Raw genomic sequence first — 13,412 nt, 5'->3', positions numbered from 1 at the left:
TTACGTGTAACGCTACGTCCGTGGGCAGTGGATCTAGTAGCGTAGCACAGACTATTGCAACGTGCAAGGGGTATCGAAGCTCTCGCATTACGTAGGTAAGAGCACGACCCTTTTAAATTCTCTGATAAGAGACTTGGAGTTACTCCCGTCATGATTTGCGGTGGAATAGTGGGGTATAATTGTGTGAAAGTTCTAAGTTAGAATCTTGTGTTTTTATTCCTCCCTTTTGCGCCCATTGTTAGCGTGTATGACTATAATACCTGTGTCTTAGTTAGCGTTATCGGTCCACCATCACTCTTTGTTTCTAACCAGCACACAGACGATGAAACGAAGCGCACCTGTGAAGAAAGCCATCAGCGTGTGTTCAGAGCATTCTGAACAGAGACTGAGGGACTGCTTCAGCTACACTTAGTTAGATAAAAATGCAGCAACACATCAGGACTCTAAAATCACCATAGAAAAATATGCACTGACAATATTGTTCCTCAGAAGACCATTTACATATATCCTAAATAGAAGCCATAGATAAATGCCCAGGTCTGGCCCAGTCTTCGTGCCCACTCTGTAACACTTGACCCTGATGCTTACGGTTATGATGTCTGGAAATAACATTTAAGAAGCAAAAAGACAGTACAGGCAAAGACTGGAGAAATACTTTAAAAGAAATTACCCTAGAAGAATGTGGCAAGGTATAGAACAAGACAGACTAAAAAAGCAGAGGAAGCGGAGAAGTGAACAGCTCTAAATCACTTGCTGACGAGTTGAACAACTTTTATGCACATGACCCCCCACATGGGTGTGTAAGTCGCTGAGCACAATAAGCACATGCAAGGCGGCGGGGCCATGTGACATCTCCAGACATATCTTCTGGCCGTGTGCTTCAGAGCTGACGAACGTTGCTATTGACATCCTCAACTTTTCCCCTGTCCTAATCCTGCTTTAAAACCACTATAATCATTCCTGTTCCCAAAAAAATCAATAATATTCTATCTCAATGATTACAGACCAGTGGCTCTCACTCTAGTACTCCTTAACTGTTTTGAGAGACTGGTAACAAATCACATACTGAGTATCATCCCAGAAACTCTAGACCCATCACAGTTTCCTATGGGACAAATAAATCTACTGCCATCTGACTAGCCATGTACACAATCCTTACTGATCTGGAAAAAAAGGACAGTTATGTCTGAATGCTTTTTATTGACTATAGCTTCTGCCTCATGGCCAAGCTGCACAACTTTGGCCTCTCTCCTGCGCTCTGCAACTGGATAATAGACTTCCTCACTGGGGGACCCCTGTCTGTTTGTCTTGAATTATTCCAGCACCCTCATCATGAACACAGGCACTCCTCAAGGCTGTGTACTCAACCCAATAGTGTTCACCCTGTTCATACATGACTGTATTGCTACCCAGCCAGATAACGTCATCATAAAATTTGCAGATGATGCAAAGGTCATTGGCCTGATCACTGGAGATTGCCAAACAGCCTAAAGAACGAACATATCCAGAACACTGTCTGTTCTATGGTTCTGATTATTATTTTGTATTTACCGTGTCTTTGTTTACTTCGTTGTTACTACTATGCTGTGTTCTTTGTGTCACTTCCTGGTTTCTTTGTGCCTGTTTTGTTGAATCATTGGTTTTGCCTGTTTCTTGATGTCTTGTGTATTTAAGCCCTTCATTCTCTTCAGTTCTTTGTCAGTTGTTGTTTGTATAATGTCCGTGTTCACATTGGTCCGCTGCACTGTTTCTGTTTGTTCCCACGAGTAAAGCCTTATCATTTGGATTCCTAATCTTTTTCTCGAGTCGAGCGTATTGGTCCAACTATACAGTAGCGTTACACTGTAGCTGGGATTTCAGTGTCGTTAGGGATACAACTCAACCAACCCACATTCAACCTCATGAAGTCCGACAGGCAGTACTGAAGCATAGGTGCAAAAACATCCAGACTTTGAAACAGCATATAACCCCAGGCCATCAGTGTTATTAATAGATGTCCCCACTCCCACCTATACCACTACACACATGACATGGACAATATACATGGACAAACTGCATTAGGTGTATACACTTATGTATATTTTATGTATTTTATGCTGTATGTGATTGTCTTACATTGTGTTTTTTAATCATGTGTTTAGTTACTGTGATTTTATACCATTTATTATCTATTTTCTATTTTAAGTGTGTCTGCAGCATCCAGAGGTGAGGTTTTACTGTATTTGGTAAGATAATTTAAAATAGACGGCCTCTGCTGTGGTTCTCTCAGTGTGTATCGGTATTTTCTGCCTGTATGCGCTTTCAAAACAAAAGGCTTGCAGCCAAAGGACACGACGCTCGGAATGTGTCGTCTTCGAAGAACCCACGACACTATTTTGTTCACAGCGTTTCAACTGTGCGAACGTAATGAGAATTCCCACTTGCAAATTTCAGTGTGTAAAGGTAAAGTCACTAGTAAGATGCGTTTCGAATATGTCCCTTATTCTAGTTGATGGCTTTTGGCGTGTTATGTTACGTGAAATCACAACATGAGAGCCACCTCGTACTGTCAAAGAACTATGCAGTTGTTACAACAATTAGGTTCTGTTTATTCATGTCTGATTGGACAAGAGGCATTCTATGAGCGGGGTTATCCTGGCACAACCCCACTCGGACTCTTCGCCTCGCCGCTAGATTGATATACAACGTCATCATTCTATTAATTCAAAGCGATGTTACATGTAACAGTTTTCGAGTGAGGAAAAGTGTAGTAGGAGAAATGTACAAATTAACATGTAACTTGAAGACAGGTGAGTGTGCAAATTAATGTGAACAAATAGCGTTTCTGACTCATCCTGGCTACAGAGTCACCGCAAAGGCCATATAACATATCTGGTGACAGCAGTCGTAGCTTGGCTACACTTGACGCCGAAAACTCAGGTTGGAATTTTTTTTGGTGCAGAGAATGAATAGACAAAATCGACATTAACAGAACACGATCTGGTGTCTTCCTCAAACTCAATTAGTCGGTAGTAGAACTGTTTTATAAAAGCACATAGTATATCTACAGGGCAGGTAATCAATTCCCCACTCTCACTCGTGTCATAGGCATAGGCGGAGATCCCGGGGGGGACGGGGGGGGACGTGTCCAACAATCATTGAAAACTAAAAAAAAAAAAATGATTTTTTGATTTTTTTTTTTTAAATAAAAATACGACGACACAAGCGGTGCTAATTATAGACGTAAAAAATGTGTTTTTTTAAGTGTTGAAAAACCATGTTCCCCCTATTCCTCAAAGTGGTTTGGTTCACATGCTGTTTCCAAAGGGCAGGGCTACCGGCAGCTCCGTGTTTCAGTTAATCAGCCCAGTAGCCTACACGGTCAGATTGTCAGACTGTTTCCTCCTCTGTCCTCTGTCGCTGCCGCTATGATACACGATATGTAAAGAGATTTACCTCATTCTCGAACGCAGTAAGAACATGTAAAGAAGAAGTTTTTTTCTAAACTCCATTTACGAAGTTCCAATCGATATGCACAAGTATACATAAGCTTATTAATGGATTGGCATGACAACGTGAACGTTTGCCGATAACACACGCATGCCGGTAATTAAGACAGTTAAGATAGCTAGCTAGACAGTCTAGGACAATGTCCTGTCAGGGCAGGTTCATGCTAGTTAATAAACGTAGGTCTACATCTCAGTGCCTCTCCAGATTTGTTAAATTATCTGAAGTTAAATTAATGTCATCTTTTTCTGCGGTCCATGAACTATGCTGGTATTGTAATATGGAGTGACAGTGGCGCAGGAGGTAGAGAAGTCGTTTTAATCAAAAGGTTGCTAGTTCGATTCCCTGTTGAGCTGTTTTATAACTTATTTTGAGCATCAAGTTCTCTTGAACTTTGGACAGTGAATAGATATTTCGTGTTAGTACATTTAATGCTGTTTAGATAATTCTAAAATTACTTCGAATTTCTGTTTGTAAATGTGATAAGAGAATTAGGTATTTAGCAGTTTATGCTAGCTCTCGTGAAAGCAATTTTTTCATGTCCCCCCCCCGGATTTACACTCTGAAATTTGACCATGTATTGTCCCCCCCTACAATGAAATGGGATCTCCGCCCCTGGTCATAGGCTATTGCTTAAGAATTCTTGATGTAATCTATGTACCGTATTTTCCGGACTATAAGCCGCTACTTTTTTCCCACGCTTTGAACCTCGCGGCTTAAACAACGATGCGGCTAATTTATGGATTATGATACCTGTGACTGTATACGGTGGCTTTGTGTTTACGGTGGCTTTGTGGAGCTAGGATGCTAGCATGGATGCAGCCGCATGGATGCTTAGCTCCACGCGATTTCTCAGTATCTCTCAATAACTTAACTAATGTCAAAATAACCACAGTCTACCAGCGTAGACAGAACACAACTCAAAACACTTTAGAAAATAAAATAAAAGTTTACAACAATACAAATCCAGTCTTCAAGTTCTTTAGCTCACTGGTTTCAAACTAGCGTCTGTCTTCAATCTAACGTTCTAGCTTCTGATTGACTCTTGCGACTGTGCGCTCTTAAAGCAACAGTGCACTTATCTAACTGGCAAAACTAACTATTGTATTAGTTTTGATATTCATTTTAGCATGTGTAAAGTTAATTTGTTTCAATGTTGCGGTAGGCACCTGCGGCTTATAGACATGTGCGGCTTATTTATGTTAAAAATAATTATTTTTAAAAAATTCAGTGCGTGAGGCTTATATTCAGGTGCGCTCAATAGTCCGGAAATTACGGTAGGCTATATTGTTGCTTTGTTACAGGTGGTTGCTTTTCACATACTGAATATGACTGAAACAAAGTAACAAGCCTAAGGTTACAATAACAAGGAATTCCCATTAACACTGTTCTTTCAAATAAAATGCAATCAAGGAAGAAGTATAGGTTAACCAGTCAGTATACAAAACCAAAGTTTTATTGAAAGTTCAAGGTCAAAGTGAAGAACATTTTGGCCAGTCTTGGTGCCTCTATTACAATCATGGTATGGTAATTGTATCATAATGTAATCCTTAATTTAAAATCTTCAATTAATTTAAGGATTATTCTCTTTCCTTGTATTCCTTACCAGAGTTCCACTGTGTTCTACATTATTGTGAGGTCACAGAAGCAGTTTGTGTCCAGACAGAATGCATAGTGGTGGCCTGTTAGTGTGTGGGAGCTGTGAGGGGTCAGTACTGAGGCCTGAGACCCAGGGCTGTGGCCTGTTTTATCCATGCAATGACAGAAATAGTGTGGTAAGAAATGGAATGTGCTTTTTTGCTATCAGGTCAACAGTTGTGCTGACTTTGCCTTGATACAGTCAACACACGAATCATAAATTGACAAAGTAGGCTATGTATTTCCTTTCTGAAAGTCTTTCTCTCTTTTGGTCAGAGTTCCATTTGGGAAAATTCCAGAAATGGAAAGACAGGCGGAGTCAAAGGTTATTGTGGCAGTAAGGTAAGGAGTGCACCGCTTCCAGACCAGTTCCATCCATTACTGTAAGCTCATAAATGTTAGCTATGAATTTTTGTGTAGGGTGAGACCACTCAGTGAAGATGAGCAGAAGAGGAATGAGGAAAGCATTGTGTACTGTCCTGATGAACACAGTCTAGTGGTAAGGCTGGCTTAGATACAGTATCTATGAGCTATTGTGTGAGCTACTGCACAAAAGACACATTGCCAAAGCATGTGTTACTTGGTTGAATTTTCACAGTGGTGGCAGTGACATGCATGCTGTTCACTATTGTAGGTGAGTCAGGAAGGTATTCAGAACGCCTTCTCATTCAACATGGTCTTCAGCCCAGAGATTTCCCAGCAGGAGATATTTGAGGCTACTGACATGAGGAAGCTGATCAATATGGCTATTGAGGGGTGAGAGAGATGAAAGTGTGTTGCGTGTCAACAGACAGAACTAGGACTGTCAAGCTATTAAAAATGAATGTAATTATTTACATGGTTTGTGGTTAATAATCTAAATAAATAATCTAATTTATCAATTTGCCATTGGAGGCATCTAAAAATCCATCAGATTTGCCATGAAGTGACAAACCTTGGCAAGGTGATGTTCACCACCCATTAATGGAAAAAAACATGTTTTACAAAAAGTATATAGTATAGTTGAATAACAGTTTGTTCTTTCAGTTATGGTTAAAATATTTTACAAATTACATCAGGGATTTCCATAGGGTTTTGCGCATGCATTTTTAAAAGTTCTGGAATTCTCGATCTGGAATTCGAAAACGAGGTGATTTAGACAAACAATTCCAAGATGAGGCTGTAGACCTAACATCCAACTACCAATACAACCTAAAACATTAATGCTAGTGGGAGAAATACTCCCTGCATGTGTGTGTTTCTTGAATGGTTTGCTTCTTGTTTTATTAATAATGTAATGTACAATCAAATATGAGGTTGTAGTGTCTACCTTAAGAAATGGGCAACTATAGCTGTTGGATATTACAGGTACACCTGTACTGTGTTTGCCTTTGGCCAGACAGGCTCAGGGAAGACCTACACCATCAATGGTCCACACTCCCTGGTAAGAGCACCTTACTCATTAGATTATGAGAAAATCTAAAGAAATCGTGTGAAATAACAGCATGATGCAAAGCTGGCCCATGGCTGTCACTACCATGCCGTGCACACATGATGGGCTGCTGAGTAGGTTGGCAGCTAGTGAACGTCAGATGTTCGTTTTTTGCAGTTCTCTGAGGACTGTAAAGAGAATGAGCTGGAGGGCCTGATGCAGAGATCAGTGGCTTATCTGCTTGAGCAAGTACACAGCTCCGATGAGGCTTTCCAGCTCTGTGCTTCCTACTCAGAGATCTACAATGAGCAGGTAGAAGGACACTTTTTCCCAATGTACGATACAAAGTGTATGCATTACTGACCAACAGCCATTCTTGCAATGATATTTTAGTATGCAACATTGAAGGTCTGATGTATGGCAGCAAGAAGTGTGAAGTAAAAATGACTGTAAAGAGCTAAACACAAGTCACAAACAGTAAACCCAAGAAACAGTTGTTAATTTGCCATGTAGAAATGTAAAAAAAAAAATCTCTTCACAGAGTACCTATCAATAAAAAGCAACAGTGTAGTAACTTTACTACAGGATATATTTTGACATAAAAAAGTCAGACAGGTCTTGGAATCTTTTTCCAGGTGAGAGATCTGCTTAACCCTTGGCTGACTTATTCGCTCGCTGTCCGAGGCAGTAGAACCAGTGGGTTCTATGTGGAGAACCTGTCTGAGTTTGAGTTCAGCAACCTGGAGGGATTCATGAGCCTCTTTGAGAGAGGTCTGTAAATGACAGTCAGGGTCACCTACAGAGCTGAAGGCTTTAGCCAAGATAAGGGGATATAGGTGAAAGTTAGAAGTTGCTGTAACAGAATAGTTTTGCATAGATGTTTTGCACTCACTCACTCACTCACTCACTCACTCACTCACTCACTTATTCACTCACTCACTCATTCATTCACTCACTCACTCACTCACTCACTCACACACTCACATGCATCCTCTCTTTTCACTCCAGGAATGCAGAGCAGACAGACATCGTCTCAACCCCAGAATGAGCATTCCAGCCGCAGTCATTCTATTCTAACACTGTCCATCAAACACTCACCGGTAACTGTCTACACACTCCTGTTCGCTAATATCCAGATTTAGATCCCCAGGAACACTGCTCTAAAGGGTTACTGTTTTCAGTCATATTTTCCCATGTTTTCTTCTTTCTTGCTGGCCTGCCACTCAGACTGGTGCACAGCCCGCAGTGGTTACTCAGGGAAAGCTGTGTATCGTGGATCTTGCAGGAAGTGAGAGGGTGAAAGATGGAGACTGCACAGAGAGGTTGCAGGAGGAGACAGGAAACATCAACCGTAGCCTTCTCACCTTGGGTGGGCCATCCTTACGGAAGACATACTAAATGTCTTTGGTGTACATTGTCATACCTTGCTGTCTCAAATAGACACATGGATGGGATCAAATTAGACTGGGAAAGAAAATCACAGCAGGAATATTTTTATTTATATTTAAGTTGCTAGTACAACAATACTACTGAGATATGTAACTATGTAAACTCTTGGAACCATATGGACAATATGAAGAATTTTGATATATGCAATGCCAATGAATTTTACGGTTGTGTTCAGGTTCAATCCAACAAACCTATCTTGCCTTTGGCCACATAAAAGTAACCTGTTAGATGTTTTATTTGTTTTTTAACCTAGGCCAGTGCATCACAGCGCTGGTAGACCCTAAAAAGAGGAATGGCCACATCCCATACAGGGACAGCAAGCTGACAATGCTCTTGTCTGATTCACTTGGTGGAGGGGGCATCACTCTTATGGTATGATCAAGGCTTTACAAATATGGAATTATTTAATATGGTATTATTGTATGTATGTATGTACTGTATGTACTGTATGTGTGTGTGTGTGTGTGTGTGTGTGTGTGTGTGTGTGTGTGTGTGTGTGTGTGTGTGTGTGTGTGTGTTTGTATGTATGTATGTATGTGCATGTAAACTGACTGACTGACTGATTGATTTAACAGATTGCATGTGTGTCTCCAAGGGCTGCCAATCTTCAGGAAACCATGAACACATTGCGGTACTCCAGCAAAGCTAAGAGGATTAAAAACAAGCCAGTGGCCAAAAGTGTAAACAATATATGTTTGAAATATATGAAATATGTTTTTTTATCACTGTTGACTTTTTCTGTCATTTTCTCTCTCTCCCTCATTCTCTCTCTTTATCTGCCCGCCTTTCTCTCTCTCTCTCTCATAAACACATAGAGGGACATAGTATACAGTAAATCTATGCTTATATATGTCATACACTATCTGCTCTGCCCTCCATATTTCACCTTTCTTGTTATCTATTCTATATATCTAGACATCATGTGCTGTCATCTTATCTATTTTTTCATCTTAAGGATCTTTGTGAACAAGTCCTTGCTACACTTCAAAGAGAGATTCGTACTTTGACGGAAGAGAATATGATACTACGGCAACATCTCCCAAAATTCCAAGAGGACTTAGAATCTGGAGTTTGCGTCCACAGCACAGGAGGTATGTGTCTCTCCTGTCTCCACCTTCCCATTCCTTTTAAAGAAACACAGATTTCTTTTTTCTGTGCTGTAATTTGTGTAGACTTTTGTGTGTTTTTATAAATGCCATATCACCAGTCTCGCCTCCTCAACAAATTATGGCACGGCACAACAATTTCAATATGATATATTTTGAATGAATCAACTTGTATGGTTTTACAGTACGGATCATCACATATAGCATGAGCATATAGCATAACAACTACTTCCTCACTGAGTAATTCTCTCACATTGGTCCTCCCCTGCTGCAGGTGGCAGCACTGAGCCCATAGGGCATGATGTGTGGTCTGCCTACACTGGCTCTGGGGCCAGTCTGAGGAGCCTCCTGCAGGACCTCATGTGGGAGATCGATAAACTGCAGTGAGTATAGAAGTAGTGTTAGTCATGTGATGATGCTTTAAAGGCCTTACATGTCAATATGCAGCAGATCTACATAGGTTGAAGAGCAAAGAGCATTTATTTTCTGCACAAAACTCTCGACAAATAGTCCACTCTTTCGTTTCCTCATAGCTAGTATCAAGTGATTATTTGTAGTCTTGCTGTAAGGTAAATGTTTGACATGTTAGACTGGCTTTCCCCCTCAGCGGAGAAAAGACAGTGCTTCTGGACAAACAGGAGTCCTCCGACCAGCAGAGGGAGCGCTTGTCACAGGAGAACACCAGGCTTCTTCGCAAACTCAGGGATCTTGAGAGGCAAAAAGCTATTGAGAGTCATTGTCATTGTATTGTCATGGCATGTATTGTTAAAGAGCATGATATGTCAGATGTGTAAAGATTTTATCATTAGTTTGTTTGTATGTATATATGGATGTGTGGTGTGTGTGTGTGTGTTTGAGAGAGAGACAGATAGAGAGAGAGGGAGAGAGAGAGAGAGTAAGGAAAGGAAGCAAGACAGAGTACAGTAACTTTATGATAAGGCAGAGACAATCTATGCAGGCACTTGCTGACAAAGCAGCATTGATTTCCTCCTTCATCTTCCCTCTCGGTCCCCCTCAGGGTGATCTGTAGCTCCCCACACTCAAACAGCAGCTACTCAGGCGTGCCTCTGGAGGACAAGGGCAGCAGTGACAACAGCCCTCAGTGGTGCCAGAACCCCACCCTCCACCAGCCCCACATCCCACCAGTAAGACTGCTCTCTCTCTACTGCGCTCACGCCCGACCTGGGGGTGTCCAATCAGCAGATAGGTCATGGCTCTAACCCCATCAGAGTAACATATTCTGGGACTGATGAGAACCTTCTGACCCATGTCTGATAATTCTATCTGTACAGTCAAATGGTAGATCCACTGTTACAGTTTTTTCCAATCATTTTAACTCTTGTACCAATACCATGTACACATTCCCAAAACACTTAACACATTGAGCATGCCAGTAGACCATGTGAACCAAACTGTGGATACTTGCCCCTATACTTAGATACAAATGCAGTCAATGACACCTTCTTCCAAAATTCATGGATACCTGTCCCAGTCAATGTTCACTACCAGCAAAACGCTGTGCAACTACAGCATTTTTTGCCGATGTTTAGATACTCTGTTCAAAACAGTTAACTTTCAGTTCAAAACCTAACTTACAGTAATTTACTGTAATAAAAGTCTTACATGTGAAATGTTATCGTGATGTCTACTGCCACAGCCTGTCTCTTGTACATAAGCTTCTTTTTGGATACAATGTGTATGTTGTGTCTTTCAGGAACAATCTCTTTCGCATCCACTTTATCCCATAATGTACTGTTGCAGTTGCTCTGAGGAAGCCCACAAGCAGGTAAGCCAAGCAAGGACAGCCATCACACAACCAAAGTCTGTCTCACCTTGATTTCTATTTACAACATAGAACACCTTAATTTCCGCATCACTGTCATTAGTTCAATATAATTCCTCAAATATAATTGAGACATAACCAATCAACCAAGATACAGTGCAGTTCCCAAGAACAGTTGGCACAAGTTGTGGTTTTCTGCACTCTACAGAGCCAGGGGAAAGTCTGCCCTCAGCTGTGTGAAAGACTGGCATTACACGAGGAAATATATGGTGCCCACCTCTCACAACCACAGGTTAATGTTTACACAGTGTTAGCTTTGCTTATCCTCATACTGGTGTGTCCCCAATTGTAAATACTTTCTGTCTGTGTATCTAGTTTCATGTCATCAAAGCTGACAGTGCATATGAAGTTGATAATTGTTACCAAGACGCATTGTTTGACCCAGATTACGGATTCAGCTTTATTCACTCAGCCCTAGTACAAATAATTTGGCACAGTACAAATAATTGGCTCTTCACTGAGTGTATTTCCACACAGATATTTCAGCAGAAGGGGATGCTCCCTCCTATCCAGGACGCTGGCGCTGCCAGGCACCCCGCAGCTGCTGAGGGGGGCAGCCAGCCTGGGCAGAAGCCCATGGGAGAGGAGCCCGTGTCTGGAGCCTGTCCCCAGCGGAGGAGGAGGTGAGGTTCAGGAGAAGTGAGGTTTCAAATGATCATAAAGCAGGCAGATATGTAGATATGTAATATATAGATAATATATGAAATATAGGTGTGGGCACTCACAGACAGACAGATACAGAAACACAGATATACATACACACACACACACACACACACAAACACACACACACACACACACACTTGGCCGAGGGCTTCAAGGTCGGTTTTGTGTAAAAATAGCCTTTATCTTTTTTTATTCAGAGAGCTGGTCGTTGCCCCAGAAAACAGGATTTATGAGTAACCCAACTCCGAACTTAGCTCCCAACACTCCCAATACTGAACAAGCTCCCGTCACAGAACTACCAAGAGCTCAGACCTTTAATATGTTTATGTCCTCCCATAAGGTTCAGTAACCATGACTGAGATCATATAGAGTATTAGTGAACTTTGAATAATATATAGCAATGCCACATATGTCATCTTTACATTTAGAATCACATGTATGTCTGTGGTGTGTAAAATAATGTCTTATCGGATTTGGTGGCTACCACGTTAATGTGCTTGTCTCATATGAAGGAGTCTGGTGGAGAAAAGGGGCTATGCGGAACGTTTTCATGACCAGCTCAAGGCCCAGGCCCAGAAAGCCCAGCCTACTGAAGTTACTTCTGGAGGACTAGGTGCCCCGGAACTCCCCCTACTGGTGAAGAAGAGAGGTGACAGAAGATAGTCAATTCAGCAAGGGTTGAGAGGTAAGCACTGTGGCTTGCATGTGAGTGTGTACAAATGTGTGTGTGTGTTTGTGTGTGTGTATTCACTAAAGTAAGACAAACAGCAGAGGACACACTCATTCACCTGAAAAATAGAAACCCTTAAGCTAAAACAAGTAGACTCTCTCTCATTTAATTTGCATAATGTGAACAACTGCAAACCATGACAAGTATAACTGCAAACATTGGATTATAATGGATTATTTGAATGAACGGATGAATGGATTATAATGAACAGGCACTACAGAGGATGGTTGTGGGTGATGGGATGGGGTGAATTTTAGCATCAGCAACATATCTCGAAAGGGCAAAATGACTGAACCAGTCCCAATTCACCACGTGGAAGGTAGCCCTAGATGGATGAACCTGGGAGATGTCAGACAGCTACAATGATAAATTGTTTGTCCTCAGTACAACAATTACTATTTCAGAGCAATTCTAGGGTGCATCGGGCAATTTTATGACACACAATGCATCACTGCACCACATGGTCTTCTGTAACACCAAAGAAGTCATGCTGAGTCACCATGACGTCATGTGACGTCTGTTGTCAGTGTGTGTGTGTGTGTGTGTGTGTGTGAGAGAGAGAGAGAGAGAGAGAGAGAAGTAGCATATAGCGTGTTACACATTCATATAACTGACACTGTACGTAACAGGATGAGTAATGTGTGTGCTATTCAGCTGGAAAGAAGGGAGAACCTAAAAGAGGCCAAAGGAGATGCACTGTAGACTTCAATAACCATGAAGACTTCATCCTGACTTTTCCACTTTACATTGCAGTGGAACAGCCCTCGACTCGCCATGCCGTGGACACAAATAACAAGTCTCACCTCAGTGCAGAGAGACAAAGTAAAAGGAGCAAGAGAGAGAGAGAGAGAGAGACAGAGAGAGAGAGAGAGAGAGAGATAGAGAGATGTTGCTTTTTATCTCTGGCCTACAAATAAAGACAAATCGCTCGGTTCAAAAAGGCATGTGATCTAATTGTGAAGCATTCATGAGAGGCTTTTGTAGTCTCTGTTGAAGGAAGACAAACATAAAGGTCTATCTCCATGGTTTTCAGCTACATCAGACCGGACATGCTGGAGTAAATTAACATACATCAAATTCCAT

General features: G+C 41.4%; 1 protein-coding gene and 1 long non-coding RNA gene across 5 annotated transcripts; both read left to right on the top strand.

Moving 5' to 3' along the window:
* The first annotated feature begins 14 nt into the window (after positions 1-14).
* On the top strand, positions 15-10,025 carry LOC105896220 (kinesin-like protein KIF12). 4 transcript variants are annotated; one of them, XM_031571979.2, is made up of 8 exons: positions 15-95; positions 5,401-5,466; positions 5,545-5,623; positions 5,759-5,880; positions 6,472-6,547; positions 6,713-6,847; positions 7,544-7,635; positions 7,763-8,300. In XM_031571979.2, the coding sequence occupies exons 2-7, from the start codon at positions 5,426-5,428 to the stop codon at positions 7,610-7,612; spliced, it is 522 nt and encodes a 173-aa protein (XP_031427839.1). In that variant the 5' UTR covers positions 15-95; positions 5,401-5,425; the 3' UTR covers positions 7,613-7,635; positions 7,763-8,300. The 4 variants fall into 4 exon arrangements, with proteins under 4 accessions (XP_031427839.1, XP_042564415.1, XP_042564414.1 ...); XM_042708481.1 differs by lacking the exon at positions 15-95 and adding an exon at positions 4,997-5,261; XM_042708480.1 differs by lacking the exons at positions 15-95; positions 5,401-5,466; positions 5,545-5,623; positions 5,759-5,880; positions 6,472-6,547 and adding exons at positions 8,560-8,664; positions 8,940-9,075; positions 9,365-9,473; positions 9,698-10,025 and having other exon boundaries at positions 6,764-6,847; positions 7,763-7,904; positions 8,238-8,356.
* Positions 10,026-11,078: 1,053 nt separating this feature from the next.
* On the top strand, positions 11,079-13,314 carry LOC122133088. The gene is made up of 4 exons (XR_006152536.1): positions 11,079-11,165; positions 11,411-11,556; positions 12,112-12,284; positions 13,083-13,314. It is a non-coding gene; the product is annotated as an uncharacterized LOC122133088 (long non-coding RNA).
* The last annotated feature ends 98 nt before the right edge of the window (positions 13,315-13,412 follow it).

This window comes from Clupea harengus, chromosome 8, assembly GCF_900700415.2.
Source record: "Clupea harengus chromosome 8, Ch_v2.0.2, whole genome shotgun sequence".
Taxonomy (NCBI): Eukaryota; Metazoa; Chordata; class Actinopteri; order Clupeiformes; family Clupeidae; genus Clupea; species Clupea harengus.
This window is presented reverse-complemented; position numbering and strand designations above follow the sequence as displayed.